Consider the following 19,993-nt stretch of genomic DNA (forward strand, 5'->3'; position numbering starts at 1 on the left):
TTGTAGACAGCAAATAGATGGGTCCTGCTTTTTTATCCAGTCTGAAACCCTGCGCCTTTTGATGGGGTCATTAAGCCCGTTCATTTTCAGAGTTACTATTGACAGATAAAGTTTAGTGTCTTCATGATATCTATTCAATCCTTGTTTTTGTGGATTGTTCCACTGAACTTCTTCTTAAAGGGGAATTTTAAGAGTCCCCCTTAAAACTTCCTGCATAGCTGGTTTGTAGGTCACATATTCTTTCAGTTCCTGCCTGTCTTGGAAGCTCTTTATCTCTCCTTCCATTTGGAATGAGAGCCTTGCTGGATAAACTATTCTTGGTTGTATGTTTTTCTTATTTAGGACCCTCAATATATCGTGCCAGCCCTTTCTGGCCTGCCAGGTCTCTGTGGAGACGTCTGCAGTTACCATAATACTCCTCCCCATAAAAGTCAGGGACTTTTTTTCTCTTGCTGCTTTAAGGATCTTCTCCTTATCTTTGGAATTTGCAAGCTTCACTATTAAATGTCGAGGTGTTGATCGTTTTTTGTTGATTTTAGGGGGGGATCTCTCTATTTCCTGGATCTGAATGCCTGTTTCCCTTCCCAGATTCGGAAAGTTTTCAGCTAGGATTTGTTCAAATACATATTCTGGCCCTCTGTCCCTTTCGGCGCCCTCGGGAACCCCAATTAAACGTAGGTTTTTCTTCCTCAGGCTGTCGTTTATTTCCCTTAATCTATCTTCATGGTTTTTTAATTGTCTCTTTTTCCTCAGTTTCCCTCTTTGCCATCAACTTGTCTTCTATGTCACTCACCCCTTCTTCCACCTTGTTAACCCTCGTCGTTAGGACTTCTAGTTTGGATTGCATCTCATTCAATTGATTTTTAATTTCTGCCTGATTGGATCTAAATTCTGCAGTCATGAAGTCTCTTGAGTCCTTTATGCTTTTTTCTAGAGCCACCAGTAGCTGTATAATAGTGCTTCTGAATTGGCTTTCTGACTTTGAATCATAATCCAGATTTTGTAACTCTGTGGGAGAGAGGACTGTTTCTGATTCTTTCTTTTGAGGTGAGGTTTTCCTTCTAGTCATTTTGCTCAGTGCAGAGTGGCCAAAAACAAGTTTTATTGGGAAAAGGAGAAAAAGAGAGGCGAGAAAGAAGGAAAGAAAAGAGAAAAAGAAAAAAGAAAAAAGAAAAGAAGAAGAAAAAGAGAAAGAAAAAAAGGGTGGGGGAAGCAAACAGAAACAAAAAGAAAAAAAACACGGGGGAGTGTCTTCTGATTCTGTATACTTTAAGTCCCTTGAGTTCCTCTGCAATTTGTCCCTCTAGCTGGTCTTCTGGGGGAGGGGCCTGCTGTGCTGATTTTCAGGTGTTAGCACTTGGGGGAGCTGCTCTGCCCCCTGCCTGGTGCAGGGCTCAGTGGGGGTTGTTTACCCCGTGAGGCCCCACGAGGAACAACCCCAGTGGTGGCGGCAGCCCTAGAGCCCTGGAGTCAGCTCCCGCAGTAACCACGGAGCTCTTGGTCTGCAGGGCCTGGAGGCTCCGGGGCGGGGCCGCTGATCTGCTCGGCTCGAGGCAGGAGCGTCCTTGCTGTCCTGGGTCCTCCCGGCCTCTGCCTGTCCCGGGGTGAGGCCGGATCCTGGGCTGTGTCCCGGCGCCCTGTGCTCCGGGGCCTGCGCTGTTGGATTCGCGCTCCCGCCTGGCAGCCCCCTCCGCAGAGCTGCCGCCCGAGCCGCCCGAGCCCCTCCGACCTGCTCCCGGAGCCGCGCAGCCCCCTCCGCAGAGCTGCCGCCCGAGCCCCTCCGAGCTGCTCCGGGTCCCGCCAAGCGCTGCAGCCCTTAGGAGCTCGGCGCACTCTCCTGGGGCGCAGGTGCCTGTTACTGTCCCAGGGAGCCCGAGGGCATCCCCGCCCTCCTGGGTCCTGCTCTAACTCCCTGCGGGCCCCTTTCCGCCCGGGAAGGTTGGTGCAGCTCCTGCTTCTCCGGGACGGGGTTCTCCTGTCCTGGGGACACTCGCCCCGGCCTCAGCCCGGCTCCTCGCGGGGCCCCACCCCCTTGGAGGCCTTTTGTTTCTTTATTTCTTTTTCCCCGTCTTCCTACCTTGATAGAAGCGCGAACTCTTCTCACTGTAGCCTTCCAGCTGGTCTCTCTTTAAGTCTCAGGCTGAATTCGTAGGTTTTCAGGATGATTTGAAGGTTATCTAGGTAATTTTGTGGGGACAGGTGACTTGGGGACCCTACTCCTCTGCCGTCTTGCCCCTCCCCCTCCTGTTCCAGGATCTTACATACTCACTTTTCTGCTTTCAGTTACAGGCCCTAGTATACGATTTCTCCAGTTTACCTCATAGACTCTATAACAGTTCAAAACTATGTAATACCATAGAAGGAATAGAGGGAAAGTAAATTCCTGGTGTTATGGGTAAATATATTACTATTAATCCTGTTGGATTTGTGTGTTTTTGAACCAAGAAATAGCATTTTTTTCATGTCTCAGTTTTAACTTACGTGTAGTAAGAACACATCCATCCAACAGAGAATCAAAATATTAAATTTAGTAATGATAATATCTTGAGGAATATAGCTTTGTATGGAGTCCAAATAGGTATATCCAGTCTGCAGAACAGAGTACTGAGGTTGCTGCCTCCTGTCCTGTCAGTGAGCAACTCTCCTGCAAGTTGGACTTTTGAAAGATTAGCTCCACTTACCCTAGAATCTTTGAACCAAGGCTGTTTTCCACAGGCTGGTAACTCAAAGCATCATTTTGGGGGAGATATAATAGAAGAGACAAAGAGACCAAAAATTTTAAGGCAAGGTTCCTCTAAGTAGAAATGAGGAATGGAAGAGAAAAGATATTTCCTCAAACTGTGGGTCTCTACCTCATTTAAACCCATCATTGGTGGAAGTATTGATTTTCTCCTAGGCTCTTAGATCACATTTCTTGGCCATCAATGTTGATCTGGGTCATAAATGATAGAGCTACAGTCTCAACTTGATTTGCAATTAAAAGACCCTTTCCCCTACCTTCCTGGCCAGACTGTACTCTATTATCACCAGAAGTACAGAAGCAGTACTGAATGCCTTAAATCCCTTTTCTGCTTAAGAAGAAACCTACCATACTATGCTACATGGTGAGATCTGTGTTTATAATAAATGTAGATTTTTTAGAAAGTATTATTAATCATACACAAAGCCAAATACACATAAAAAGGAATTTGATACTAATAAAAAATATTCAGTAGGATAAACAGCAACTCCAGCCTCCAGACTAATAACTAATGAGTAGATTAATAATGCTTCCATTAATAATAGAATTAAAAGTCATTATGTATAACTTCAGAAAAATAATATTCTAAAATAAATGAATTAAGTTCTTATGCTAAATTTTACCAAGACTCTCAGATAAAAAAAAAAAATGAGTTTAGTATGTTAGGAACCTAAAGAAGTACAAAATGTCTGGAAACTAAGTGAGCAAGAAAGAAGTAGTATGAGTTGTGGGCTGAAAAGTTGTTAGGGGCCACATCATAGAAGGCAAAGAAATTTGATTTTATTTGAAGTGCTGTCAGAAGCTGTCATACTGGATTTATATATCATAATTATATTCTATTTTTTAAAAAATACTCTGGATGTGAATGCAGACTACAGTAAAGTGAGGTGAATATTTAATATTACAGTTAAAATAATTGGTATTCTCACTTGGGAGGGAGATAATTATGATAGACTTGGACGTTAGTAATTGTGATAGAGGTAAAGAGACAGATTTGAGATATTTTTCGAGGTAAGTTGCCAGGACTTGCTGGTAAATTCAGTGAAAGTAAAGAGAAATAAATAACTCAGGTTTTGCAGTTTATCATAGTTAATAAGGAAGAATGAAGATAGAGCTGCTTAGAATTTTGTTTGCCCACTTTGAATTTGAGATGCCTAACAGATATTCAGGTGATGTCAATTGATACTTAACAGGTTGCTCAATCTTTGAGTTCCAATTAGAAATGGAGATTTTGCTTGGGAGTCTGTTATGTAGAAAATGTGGTATTTTTGATGTTTTCTATAAATCATTTAATAGTTTTACTTAGGTAAACTGGCAAGAGTAGGTAGAAAGATGTATGTTTAAATGAAAGAATGAATAAATAAAAAATGATAGTAGCAATCACTAGACAGGAGAAGAAACAGAAAAAATTTAGTATTTAGGCAAAAAACAAAAGATAAGGGGTATGAAGAAATTGAAGAGACAGAGTAATGAAAGCATAGAATGTCTGAGATACTATGTATGAAACAGGAATCTGATTTTTAGGATTTCTTTTTGATCACTGGATCACTCCTGCCTTATGGTTTCCATGAAGAGAAACCTATCACAGTCTGATTTAGCTTAGATGGAACAAACAAATGAAGAAACTGGGCTGAAGAAAATATCAAGAAAAGATCAAAAGCTAGCTAAACATAGAAAAGGAAAACTAATTTGAATCTGTGTGAGTTTTAGCCAGAATTGAAATACAGACCAGGAAATATATGAGGAAAGAAAATTAAGATTGTCTAGAAATTAACATCTAAAACTTATTTTAAAATAAGATATAGAATGCTTGATTATTCAGTTTGTATATCCCCAAACTCACAAACTAAAAGATAAACAGATACTATTTTATTAGATATATTCAAACTTGTTATGCTTAATAATTTATTTGTCAAACAAGTAGAGACTTTATTACTGCTCACTGAATCAAATTAGAAATCTCATTTAAATTCCATCTACATTTTGGCAATGAAAGCTCTAAAGTCATATATATGCACACCTTAAATGCAGCTTATTGTTGTCAAATCATGTGGAACATAATCAGAAATTGAAAAGAATAAATCATAAATTTTATTTCTGACAAACTTGATGATATTTGTCATATCATTTGGATTTAGTCTTTTGTTAATAAATTGTCTTAAACAGGATTGGAAATGATTATCTGTCCTTTGAAGATACAATCCCATAGTCATTTTTGTGCATTCAGTCACTGATAATTTTTGATTCATTTACCAAATATTTTTTGAGCATCATTATGTGTCAGTAGCTATTTCAAGTGCCATAAATGCCAGAATATATATATATATTATATATAAACATAGATAACATATATAAACATATGTAAGCGTAGATTTATAAACATATATAAGATATATATAACATATATAAACATATATAACATATATATAAACATAGATTTTTATATATACGCCTACATTTTTAAGGAAGAGACAGATACATAAGCAACTACCTATGGAGGAAGGTATAAATAATACAGAAGATGGAAATGGCCTGTACCTGGAAAAAATAGGCAGAGGCTCCTGAGATGACTTTTCATCAAAGTTTTAAAAAGGAGCCTAGCTGGGATGCCTGGGTGGCGCAGGCGTTGGGTGCCTGCCTTCAGCTCAGGTCATGATCCCGAGATTCGGGATCGAATCCTGCATCAGGCTCCCTGTTAGGAGCCTCCTTTTCCCTCTGCCTGTGTCTTTGCCTCTCTCTCTTTCTCTCTCTCTCTCTCAGAGTGTGTCTCTCATGAGTAAATAAATAAATCTTTAAAAAAAAAGGAATCAGGCAAAATCACAGGCATTTAAAAAGTTGTTGGTATTGCTTGGAGGAGAGGGTGCATGAAAAAAAAGGTCAGGATAAGAAAGATACTGCCTAGAAGGTAAGCCAGGTACAAGTTTTGATATTTCTGTAGACTATACTGGAAGCTTTTTATTTTCTATACTGGGAGCTTTCTACTTTATTCTCTAAGTCTGAACTCAGGCTAGAGCACTATACCCTAGGGGACTGTGTAAGGTTTAGTGAAAGTCACAAGAGTAACTGAAGCATCATCTTGTCAAGTTTCCATACACATTTATATATACTGTGTTATAGAATGATCTATATCTTAATAAGGATTAAATATGGCTGTAAAATTCAAGATTTGCATGAATTTTAAAACTAAAGTGTCAAATTTGAAAAAAAAATAAAAGAAGAAGAAGAAGTAGAAGCAGCAGCAGCAGCCACAGCAGCCTTGCAGCCTTACTGGTAGGTATACTGTCAGACACCTGGGATGTTCTGAGATGAAAAATCTCCTGTCTTCATGATTTAGCACTGCATTAATGATGAGCTTCAAAATATGCGTAACGGGTGGGGATCAGTCGGAGACTGAAACTCCATCGAATTTGTCTTTTAGAAATATAGGCTGGTAACAGCATAGCATTCAGCTTGATTAGAGATAACAGGGATCAGAGAGCTCAGAGACATGTTTAGGAATCATAACCTGAGGGAGGATGTGTTGTTATCATTCACTAAGTGTGGAGATGAGGTGGACTCTTGTTTCTCGGACTTAACCAGAACGTGAGGAGTATCATGTTAAGAATATGAATTAATATTTTATTATTTCCTTCTACTCTTTGGGAATTCCAGGGTTGTAGGAATTTTCATACCAGTATCTTATCAGCCACAAGACACAGGACTAATAAGGCCAACACAGCCTTCAGGTTTCTCATAATTTGACCAAAGACAGTCTTCTTCCTGACTTCTTGCCTTTCTTCTCACTCTATTGCTCTACAGAATCCAAGTGGCTTAACCAGAGAGCCCCTTTTCTTAGAGCACTTCATCCAAGTGGTAAAAATGCCTCCTGTGCTGAAGACTGAGAAAGTTTACTTTTCTTTTGGGAGGCCAATTAGTAGAAAATACAGCCTATGATCATAGGCCATAGCTCTTAAAAACCCTCTCATCCTTTGTGACAGTGTAGCTACACTCAGAGTGAGTTCTGACTTATTTTCTCCATGATAATAGTCTTGGATCAAGTTTTTCTTGCTTGGTTAACTTTGCTGAAACTTTTGCTTTGACAATATGCTTTTCAGTTTCCATAAAATTACATCACCCTGTTCTGAGTATTTGTGTAACTCAATTATTTGCTGAATCATGGAGCTTTGATTTTATAGTGAAAGCAACATATCAGCTCCCCAGTATATATTAATATAATCTAAAACTTATTTCTAGCCAATGTTTACTGGACTGGAGGAAAAAATACCTTTTAGGGAAGATCTAAATTTACCTGCGCCCTTAGATATCCCATAATCCATTTATAAATATAGTTAAAAAGAAATGTTGTTAAATATTGTTAAAATATTTATAAATATTGTTAAAAAGAAACAAGTACTAAATTCCTATGGAGTAATTTTTACTCGTTTGAACTTTAGTGTGCATAAAAACCAGATTATATTGATGCAAACTTTAAGAAACAGTTATATGAAACTCATCTTGTGTCACCTGCAAAGATGTCTTAGAGAAGTAACCCATACCCTCTCTAAGAGGACCTTCTAGAGACATTTCTTTCTGGCTTTGGGATTAAGAGCAATTACTCTTATATATATATATATATATATATATATATATATATATATATATATATATATATATATATATATATATATATATATATATATATATATATATATATATATATATATATATATATATATATATATATATATATATATATATATATATATATATATATATATATATATATATATATATATATATATATATATATATATATATATATATATATATATATATATATATATATATATATATATATATATATATATATATATATATATATATATATATATATATATATATATATATATATATATATATATATATATATATATATATATATATATATATATATATATATATATATATATATATATATATATATATATATATATATATATATATATATATATATATATATATATATATATATATATATATATATATATATATATATATATATATATATATATATATATATATATATATATATATATATATATATATATATATATATATATATATATATATATATATATATATATATATATATATATATATATATATATATATATATATATATATATATATATATATATATATATATATATATATATATATATATATATATATATATATATATATATATATATATATATATATATATATATATATATATATATATATATATATATATATATATATATATATATATATATATATATATATATATATATATATATATATATATATATATATATATATATATATATATATATATATATATATATATATATATATATATATATATATATATATATATATATATATATATATATATATATATATATATATATATATATATATATATATATATATATATATATATATATATATATATATATATATATATATATATATATATATATATATATATATATATATATATATATATATATATATATATATATATATATATATATATATATATATATATATATATATATATATATATATATATATATATATATATATATATATATATATATATATATATATATATATATATATATATATATATATATATATATATATATATATATATATATATATATATATATATATATATATATATATATATATATATATATATATATATATATATATATATATATATATATATATATATATATATATATATATATATATATATATATATATATATATATATATATATATATATATATATATATATATATATATATATATATATATATATATATATATATATATATATATATATATATATATATATATATATATATATATATATATATATATATATATATATATATATATATATATATATATATATATATATATATATATATATATATATATATATATATATATATATATATATATATATATATATATATATATATATATATATATATATATATATATATATATATATATATATATATATATATATATATATATATATATATATATATATATCCTCTGGAATCAACAATGCATTGTTACAAAATGAGCACTGCTAATGGTGTAACTGGTCACCAGCTTTTCTTCCACACTGTGTGCTAGTAATATTTGGATCAAGTTAGTGGCCCTTCTAAAATCCTTTTTAGCCATCTTCTTGAATTCCTTTTATAAACCCACATCTGCAATAAATTCACAAAACTTGAAAGAGCAAATAACATTTTTGAATAAACAAATAAGGCCGAACAGAAAAAAAAAGGAACTGTTTAAAAATGTTTGTCTCTATTTAGCAGACGCGAAGGTAGAGAATCTGTTGTTTTTTATTGGAAGTTGTTTTGATTTTATTTACCATGTTCAATGCTCAACTTGTTTTTGTTTGTTTGTTTTTAAATAAATACTGCAACAATTTCAATAACATTTTGTGAAAATATCTCCTCTCTCATGAAATACTTGAATTTAAATGTATAAGTTTATACAAGGTTAGTGTGAAACTCATAAAAATAACTAGTTCTTTGACTATCACTAGGTAAGCTAGGATGTGTGGTTCTCAATTTTATAATCACTACAACACAGAAGTTAAACCTCAGTTTTCTTGAAATATAAAGTTTTCTTTATTTCTTTATTTCTTTCATCTATATTTTCTTTATATTTCTTGAAATATAAAGTTTTCAGTGTTATATTCAGCCATGATTGCTATAACATCATTCTGCAAATTATTCAATTATGCAAAAGAGACTTTGTAGCTAATTGTAAAAAACCTATTTTAGTATATTTTGAAGTGAAGTTAATTTATAATCATTTCTTCTACTTGATTAAGATATTTGAATAAGATAATAGTGGTTTCTATAAAAATAAGGAATTATATAGAGCAGAAGTATGGACTTAACAAGAGAAAAATAAATTCCTTTAGAAAAAGTTGAAAGCTGATAAATTGTAAAATATTCTTATCAATCTTGCAAATTTGCAATATATATACAACATATATATATGCATATTGTGATATATTTTATATTTTTATATTTGTGTATATATATGAGTGTATATATATATATTTGTATATACATATATAATCAAACTGAGAGCCTGAAGGTGGTATTTTATTCAACTCTGTTATAGATACAATAGCTTATAAGCCAAAACAGAGCATGATTTCCATTTTGTGAAATAAAAGATTGCTTCTTTTAACTGTGAAAAAATGTTTTATTGAGTTTCTGTGCATCTCTCTCTTGCTATGATTTTAGAAACAAGTGATTTATCAGACAAAAGCTTAAAGTAATGGTCTCTAAAATTATCTATTTTAGTTTATGGTTTACATATCTCTAGATCAAACCATCTGCGTCACAATTACACAGTGTTTACTATCTTTACATCTACTTACTTCTGTAGTCCCTATAACAACCTTAGAAAGCGGGTACTGTTCTTATTTCTATTTTAAAGGTGTGGGATTTAGATAAATAGAGGGTATATTAAGTTGCTTATGTCTCTCATCTGGTAAGTGACAGCTATAATTCAAATCCAAGCAATCGCTGTTAAATTTCTTATTCTTTATACTTTATTCATTTTAATGTAATCTCTCACTCTAGAATCACCCCATATATTTCTGGCTATTTGTACCCATAGACTAATTCATTTGATTACCAAAAGACATGTGGCTTTCCCCTCATAGCCTCTTCTGGATCTCTCTATAAAAATGTTGCCTATTGTAATGTCTCCTGCCAAGGACTTTGAGTCCCTGAAATTTCTGTGAAGGAGCCTTTTGAAAGTTCATTCCAAAAAGCTGAGACAGGAGCTCCAAAGCAAATCAGTCTGGGTTCCCTAAATCATACCACTAATCCATTTACCTATCTGCCCACTTCTTTGTGTGTACCAGTCAGGCCTGTCCTTAAGAAGATTTGAGACAAGTAAAATAGAATATAGAAACTTAGTCCCTGGGTGCCTGGGTGGCTCAGCGGTTGAGCATCTGCCTTCGGCTCAGGGCGTGATCCTGGGGTACTGGGATCAGATCCCACATCGGACTCCTTAAGTGGAGCCTGCTTCTCCCTCTGCCTGTGTCTCGCCTCTCTCTCTCTGTCTCTCTCTGTCTCTCATGAATAAATAAAATCTTAAAAAAAAAAAAAAGAAGAAACTTAGTCTCAATGTCAAAGCTAGAGGGAACAAAGTGTGGGTTTATAAAAGGAATTCAAGAAAATGGCTAAAAGGCCATATCTTAAGGATTTTAGATGGGCCACTAACTTGATCCAAATATGACTAGCACGCAGTGCACAAGAAAAGCTGGTGACAAGTTACACCATTAGCAGTGCTCATTTTGTAGCAATGCATTGTTGATTTCAGAGGAAGAATAATTGCTCTTAATCCCAAAGCTAGAAAGAAATGTCTCTAAAAGGTCCTCTTAGAGAGGGTATGGGTAACTTCTCTAAGACATCTTTGCAGGTGACACAAGATGAGTTTCATATAGCTGTTTCTTAAAGTCTGCATCAATATAATCTGGTTTTTATGCACACTAAAGTTCAAACGAGTAAAAATTACTCCATAGGAATTTAGTACTTGTTTCTTTTTAACTATATTTATAATTGGACTGTGGGATATTTAAGGGATAGAAGTGGGAACCTAGAAATATAATTAAAACCCAACTTCATGTTATGCAACAGAGGCCAATGATTTGGCAACAAAGTTAAATTTTATGGGATTAGTGTTTCAGTGGATGCTAGAGGATTCTGGTTATCATATGTAATTTCTATTAATCTGTTTTAGAGTTCTGAGACTTTCTTTAGTCATCTAATATCTACTATTAAGCCCAGTTAGAAAACTTTTCATTTCAGTTATTTCAATTTTCAAGTATAGAATTTATTTTTTTATAGAATTTATTTTTATTTTTTTATATTTTTATTTTTATTTTTTTTTATTTTTTAGAATTTATTTTTAATTGTTTATTTTATAGTTCTTCTCTATTGGAATTTCATACTTGCTATGAACTTTTCATCATATTTTAATCTTTAAATACAGTGTTCTTTAATTCTTTGAACCTATTTATAACAGCTGCTTCGAAGATTTTTGTCTTCTAAAACTAACACTGGGGCCCACTCTAATCACAAGACTAAGTGTCAGATCGGATAAGAAAGTAAGATTAAATTATGTGCTCATATTCAAAGACTCAAATATATTAAAATGTAAATGATACCTAAGACATATATCATGTGAAGAGTAAACATAAGAGAACTTGAGGAGCTTTCTTAATATTGGACAAAATAGAGTGTAAGACAAGAAATGTTATGAGACAGCAAAATTTCACGATGACAAAAGGATCAATACATCAGAAATACATGACAACTATAAGTATATGCATTATCTATCAACAAAACTCCAATATGCACTAACCAAAAATGAAACTTCAAAAGAGAAATACATTAATTAAGAGGTATTGGAGATTTCAATAATTTCATCATAATAACCAAAAGAACAGCTACATGAAAAATCAGTAAATATATGGAAGAGATAACATCAACCAACAGGTCCAACTGACATTTATAGAAAACTCCACCCACCTATAGCAGAATGATAGAATATGTATTCCTTTTAAAGACACATAGAACATCCTCCACATGGGCAATATATTAGGTTTAAGAAGATCACAATGGAATTAACTAAAAACTCCAGAAAGGCATTTGGGAAATTAAACTACATCTAAATAACACAAAAAAATATGACAGGAGATATTTGGTGTTTTGTTTTGTTTTGTTTTGTTTTGTTTTAAGATTTTATTTGTTTTTTTTATGAGAGACAGAAAGAGAGGCAAAGACACAGGGAGAGGGAGAAGCAGGCTCCTTGCATGGAGCCCAATGCGGAACTCGATCCCAGGACCCCAGCATCATGTCCTGAGCTGAAGGCAGACACTCAACCACTGACCCACTCAGGTGTACCAACAGGAGATATTTGAAAAAAAAAATTTAAGTGGAATGGAAATGAATACAGAAATCCAAAATGTATGCTACAAAAGTGCTTAAAGTGTATGGCTTTCAATGTTTATATTAGAAAAAAGTACCTAAAGTCAGTCATCTAAGCTTACACCTCGACAAGCTTGAAAAGAAAAGCAATTAAATCCATAAGAAATTGATGAGAAAAACAACTTAGAAATCAGTAAAGTAGAAAACAGAAAACAATATGGGGAATCAACCACTCAAAAATCTGGTTTTTTGAAAAGATTATAGAATTGATAAATCTTTAGTTAGACTAAGAAAAGAGAGAGAGAGAGACACATACATACACTTTATCAATACCAGGAATGAAAGGGGGACATCATTACAATATTACAGAAACTTTAAAAGATCATAGGAAATATTATGAACAATGTCATGCCAACAGATTAGAAATCATAGAAGGAATACAAAATTTCTGTCTCCTCTTGCCCTCTATGTACAGGGGCCAATTTGCAAGCTAACAGTAACTTAAAGAATCAAGGAATTGAGAAGGTTTAATCTGTCTTGTTTTGTTTTTTTTTAAGGAATTTCAGAAAGGACTCAAATATATATAATGGACTGTTTCTCAACGAAAGGCATCAGAGATACTCAATTTGGTTAACATTATGCAATCATATATAAACAGTCATGCATGTGTTTAATTTTAAGGAAATAATGTAAATTTTGAACTCTTCTAGGTTCACTGAGAGGAGAATAAAACCACAGTTGTAGTTACATCAAAACAAAAACAGAAAGAGTAAATACCTAGTTGACATTAGGTGCTGTGTTGATTTTTTGCAGACAAGTTGAAAATCTTATATATTCTGAACATAATCTTAGACTTAGCTGCAATGTGTATCAGTGACACATTTATAATGAAGTGAATATTTTGCTTGTTTCTAAATAATAACTGTGAGATTGAGTTAGATGAGTGTCTAAGTGATGCCTGTGCAAATGGGGGCACTTGTGTTCATCTTTACAGAACCTTTACTGCCTGTGTCAGAATGGATTTCAAGGTAGGCACACATGCTAACCAAAACTATGATACCTGAAGGTTAATTTGAGGTGGAAGTAACTCCTTATTTTTAGAAGATACAATTCATCTAGCAGACATGGATATTAATTTATTTTTCCACTAGAACAGTTTAATATATAATATCTGTTTAGATTATTTTACAATATCTTCACATAATCACAGAAATAGGTATATTTTGTGTTGAATGAATATTTTGCTTTGTAAATAAACCAGGTTTTTTAAGATTTATCAACTGAAATCCATTGCACTTATATTTATTATGATTTTTTAAGACTTACCTATTTTATTTGAGAGAGAGAGAGATCAAGCATGCACATGTGAGTGGGGAAAGAAGCAGAGGGAGAAGAAGAGAGAATCTTTGGCAGATTTGGTGCTGAGCATGGAGGCTGTGGCCACAGGGCTAGATTTCATGACCTTGAGATGACGACCTGAGCTGAAACGGAGAGTCAGGCACTTAACCTACTCCACCATCCAGGCACCACCCTCATTACATTTATACTTAAAACTTTTAATATTTCTTTTTATACCATATTCCATTCTGTTACTCTGGTAACTCTTACAGTAGCCCTTGTCATTATATATTTACTTATTTTGATAAAGAGCTTGTTTATGTTTTTAAATATTTATGTTTTTTTGTTGTTGTTTTTGTTTTTTACATTAAGAGGAAACTTCAGTAATAGACCTTTGTTTTCCAACATTGGAAAAAGTAGTAAGACCCTTAATACTTTATATGCAAGCAAGTACTCTCAAATACTATCATTATGAGCTGAAATGTTGTCCAAAATCTAACTTCCAAAAACTGTTCCTAATTCTAATTCTATGTGAATGATTCAAAAATAAAGTCCTGCATAATCTTTAAGCAGTAAGTCAAATTTGTTTTGAAAACGATGAATGAAACAGCTAATTTTTTCCTATTAAATCTGAGAAACTGGTTTTATTTGTTTAACCTTAAGAATGATCATCTTCAAGGGCACCTGGGTGGCTCAGCTGGTTGGGTGTCTGACTTCCACTCCAGTTGTAATCCCAGGGTCCTAGGATAGAGCGCGTCATTTGGCTCCTACTCAAGGAAAGCCTGCTTCTCCCTTTTTTTTTTTTTGTCCCTCCCCCTCTTCATGCTCTCTCTCTTTCTCTCTCTCTCACTTGCTCTCTATCTCAAATAAAATCTTTAAAACAGGGATGTCTGGGAGGCTCAGCAGTTGAGCCTTTGCCTTCAGCCCAGGGTGTAATCCTAGAGTCCCACATGGAGCTTCCCTGTCGGGAGCCTGCTTCTCCCTCTGCCTGTATCTCTGCTTCTCTCTGTGTCTCTCATGAATAAATAAATCTTTTAAAAAAATATAAAAATAAAAAATTTTTAAAAATCTTTAAAATAAAAAAAGAATTATCATCTTCAGATATTGTGTGGTCACCTATTAAAACTTAATGTACTATTTATCATCAATAAAAACTCAAGATACTTTCTTTCTTTTTTTAAATTTTATTTATTTTGCTATGAGAGACACACAGAGAGAGAGGCAGAGACACAGGCAGAGGGAGAAGCAGGCTCCATGCAGAGAGCCTGACGTGGGACTCAATCCCGGGTCTCCAGGATCACGCCCTGGGCTGAAGGCGGCGCTAAACCGCTGAGCCACCCGGGCTGCCGTAACTTAATGTTCTGTCATATTTTCACTTAATATTTTGTCAATGATAATAATACAAATGCATTTTCTATTTAGTTAGATATGCTTTTTTCCATTTAGGTATCTATTATATTAATTTTTCTCCACACAGATTCATTTCACCATTTTAGAGAAAAACATTTAAGAATATTAGAAATATTTCTATTCATCTAATTTGTGGATACCATGTGTTATGTGTCAATGCCAATTTTTCTATTCTTGTTTAAAATTGCCAAAAAAAAAAACCTATCAAAATTCTTAAGAATCAATTCAGTGTCAGTTTAGGCTATATTTTCAACTCTTTGCAAATTAGCAAACAATCCAAGTGACATAACATAACATAAAAGTCAGTTTTAGCAACACAGTTCTAAGTGGAACATTAATGTAAAATCTGCACTGCAGAACTAGTTAAAAGAAAATATTAAGAGGTGTCTACCTGGCTCAGTCATAGAGCATACGACTCTTGATCTCAGGGTTGTGAGTTTGAGTCCCACATTGGGCATAGAGATTACTTTTTTAAAAAGGAAAAGAGGGGTACCTGGATGGCTCAGTGATTAAGCATCTGCCTTTGGCTCAGGTTGTGATCCCAGGGTCCTGGGATGGAGTCTGGCATCAGGCTTCCCAGAGGAAGCCTGTTTTTCCCTCTGCCTATGTCTCTGCCTCTCATTGTGTGTGTCTCATGAATAAATAAAATCTTTTTTAAAAAAGGAAAGGAAAAAATAAAATGTGAAAACTATATAGTTAATGAATACTTATGATTTATTTTCTTTCCATATAGACTTGCTTTGTGAAAATAATAAAAAGAAATGTGATTCATCCCCCTGCCTTCATAGCACTACATCTACAGAGTTCATGGATAAATTCAAATGTTTGTGTCCCACTGGCTTTATTGGTAAGTAGCATTTGGCAACTGTGCCTTATAAAAAACATTTAGCCCTGGTGGACATACATCAGGATGCTATTGATTCACTAGTATTTCCTTTTTGTTCCTTTTTTATTTCCCTTAGACTAACATTTGATTTGCATCTCAATAACTTGAAATATCTGTTCTGTCTCTAGACTCCAAAGCAGAACATAAATTATTTCACATGTAAGGAGACTTTGAAGTCCTACCGATTCAGAGGAAATTAGTCTGCATTTAGTAATTCTAAGAGAAGTTGTTGCAGTTTGTAGTAAGGTGACATGAATTGATTTTGACACTAATATATGTGGCATTTTTATTTGAGGAGTTTAGTCTCAGATATCACCCCAAAAGGAGTAAAAGATTTGGACAAATTTAAGAATTATAGCCTGACACCTGGTTGCCTTATTAAAACTTAACGTTTTTTATTATTTTTTCAAAGGTTCAAGATGTGAAATAGATGGCGATTTGTGTGTTTCACATCCATGCAAGAATGGAGCTACCTGCATTGACCAACCTGGTAATTACTTCTGCCATTGTGTGGCTCCATTTAAAGGTAATGAACACCAAGGGAAAAGGAAAAGCAAACATAATTAACTTTAAAAAGTATTTCTGTCTCTTATCTGAACTCATTTCAGTCTTCCAACAACATTATTAGTCCTTCATTTGCTTAAAGTCAGCTTCTAAAGTGACCAAGTTATCCCTTTGGCAGAAACTAGAGTGAAATAAGCTTTGTTTATACATCCACTAAAACAGAGGAGTTTCTTGTTTTTCTATTGGAAAGGCCACCGATACAGCCAAATGACAAAATGAAAAGTAAGGAATTTATTACCAGTTTATAGAATTATATTTTAAGTATTTTTTTCTACTAATTCAATTTCTCATGAAACTGTTAGGTTATTTCTCTTTCTTTCTTTCTTTCTTTCTTTCTTTCTTTCTTTCTTTCTTTCTTTCTTCTTTCTTTCTTCTTTCTTATTAAACTAAATATTGTTTGTAAATCATTGTGCAAACTAGTGTATAAAAAGTAAATCACTGGATACTTCCTTGGACTTCGGTATCTTTTTTCTGAGGTATGGAATTTAAATTAGCCAGGGTTCTCCAGAGAAGCAGAACCAATAGGAGATATATCTATTTATCTGTATCTATGTATTATAGCAATTCATTATGAGGAATTGGCTCACACACTCATGGAGGTTGCAAGTTTCATGTTCTGCTATTTGCAAGCCAGAAACCCAGGAGAGCCAGTGATGTAATTCTAGTCTTGAATCAAAAGGCTTAAGAACCAGAGGAGTGGATAGTATAAAGCTCAGTTCAAGGACTGGAGAAAACCCACACCTCAACTCAGCAGGTAGGCAGAAAAGTAGCACATCCTCCCTTTCTTTAGTTTTTGTGCTACTCAGGACATCAATGGATTGACTGATGCCTGCCCAGTTTGGGAACTGCAATCTACTTTACTGAATCTACTGATTCAAATACTAATATTGTCAGGAAACACCCTCACAGACACACTTGGAAATGATGTTTTATCTGAGCACCCTGTGGCCCAGATTGCCACATAAAATTAACCATTGCATTGTTCAACTAAATACAATCAATCTAGGTTTTGTAAATGTTGTATCTAATTTTTCTTAGATCTTCCTATAATTATTAATGAAAAAAATATGACTGCTGACAAATTTCAAATATTTTGTATCTATATAAACTCACTACATTGTAGTTCTCTTATCTATTAAATGGAGATATGAATATACTTACTTCTTTGATTTGAATATAGTAAGAAATATTCCATTGCCTACCAGAAATTAATAATCATCAACTTTAAATAATTTTCTTACATATAAATACACACTAACATATATAGCACATATATAACATATATGTTAGTATATATGTATATGTACATATATATGTATGTATATATACATCATGAAATAGGCACTATTTGCAAATGTTTGATTAGGTATGACTGAGTACATACTTATTTTATTATACATCTTTAAAGGTACATAGAAAATTACTAAGCAATCCCAGTAATGTTAAAAAAAATAGATTTCATTTGAAAAATGACAAGTTTGACCATTACCTGGACCTTAGTTTCTTATACCATTCTTCAATAAAAGAATTGAGAGTTCTTTAGAGATCCAGCTGATTCTAGGACTAAAACACAGAATATACAAATGAGTGTGGAAAGTCTTATAATGCCAGAAAGCAATGAGGTACTCCACAAAATGATGAGAGTATGTCCAAGGGACACATGAGCCCACTGCCAAAGCTAGAGTAATTTGAGCAAGAAAATAAAGAAGTAACGGATTATTACTCAAAATATAAAATAAATATCCATGAGTCCAAACTGAGAAAAATCAATGATTGATAAATAAATGCATGAGAATCATAGATACATATTTTATACAAAATAATTCCAAATAATTTATGAAGATACCTTACACTCAAGGAGATAGAACATAACTTCCCACCTCTTAAATTTGGGCTGCGCTTAGTGACTGTCTTCCAAAGTGCACATCTTGGAAATGGGGGTTTGGAGAGAGTAACTTTACAGTGGAGAAACCTGACAAACACTGCCTAACACAAATCACCAAAGTTAACATCAACAGTGCTAGATGATATTAAGAGCATAGGCATTTGATTCAAAGTAATGAAAATGACACTTTATCATAGTGATTTTTTCTTAAAAACACATTACCCTGTCTAATCATGATAAAGTCATCAAACACATCCCAATTCTACAGAATACCTAGCTAGTACTCCTCGAAACTATCAAGGTCATGGAAAGCAAGAGAAGTTTGTGCAAAAGATTTTTAGTTTAATATAGTAGTAATTATTTATTTTTGCTATTGTCATCCTTGCCAAAGGAAATAGATCCAAAAAAGTATTCCTAAGACTGATGTCTCTGGGTTTACTGCCTATTTTTCTTGTAAGAATTTTGTGGTTTCATGTCTTAAGTTAAAGTCTTTGAGTTTACTTTTGTATATCGTGTAAGAAAGTGATCCAATATTTTTTAAAGATTTTGTTTATTCATGAGAGACACACACAGAGAGAGAGAGAGAGAGAGAGAGAGAGAGGCAGAGACACAGGCAGAGGGAGAAGCAGGCTCCCCACAGGGAGCCCAACATGGTACTCGATCCTGGATCAGGCCCTGGGCTGAAGGCAGCACTAAACCACTGAGCCATCCGGGCTGCCTGAAAGTGATCCAATTTGATTATTTTGTGTGTAGCTGGTCACTTTTCCTGAAGGAACTCATCAGCAGAATGAAAAGACTGCCTACTGAATGGGAGAAGTTTTTGCAAATGATATATTTCAAAAGGAGTTAATATCCAAAATATATAAAGAACTCACACAGCTCAACACCAAGAAAACAAAAACATGCAGTTAAAAAAATGGGCAGAGGACCCGAATAGTCAGACACTTTTCCAAAAAAGACACACAGATGACCAATAGACATATAAATAGATGCTCAATATCACTGATCATCAGGGAAAGGCAAATCAAAACCACAATGAGACATCACTTACTCCTGTCAGATTGGCTAGTATCAAACAGAGAAGAAATAAAAAGTGTTGGCAAGGATGTGGAGAAAGTGAGCCTTTGTTCACTGTTGATGAAAGTGTA

General features: G+C 32.9%; 1 protein-coding gene across 1 annotated transcript in view; it reads left to right on the forward strand.

Annotated features, from left to right (window-relative positions):
* EYS (eyes shut homolog) overlaps window positions 1-19,993 on the forward strand; it is a 1,534,343-nt gene that overhangs the window by 372,502 nt on the left and 1,141,848 nt on the right. The window contains exon 10 of the mRNA XM_041742712.1: window positions 16,809-16,922. Coding sequence (XP_041598646.1) covers window positions 16,809-16,922 — 114 coding nt within the window. The remainder of the gene's footprint in view (window positions 1-16,808; window positions 16,923-19,993) is intronic.

This window comes from Vulpes lagopus, chromosome 1 (genome assembly GCF_018345385.1).
Source record: "Vulpes lagopus strain Blue_001 chromosome 1, ASM1834538v1, whole genome shotgun sequence".
Classification (NCBI taxonomy): domain Eukaryota; kingdom Metazoa; phylum Chordata; class Mammalia; order Carnivora; family Canidae; genus Vulpes; species Vulpes lagopus.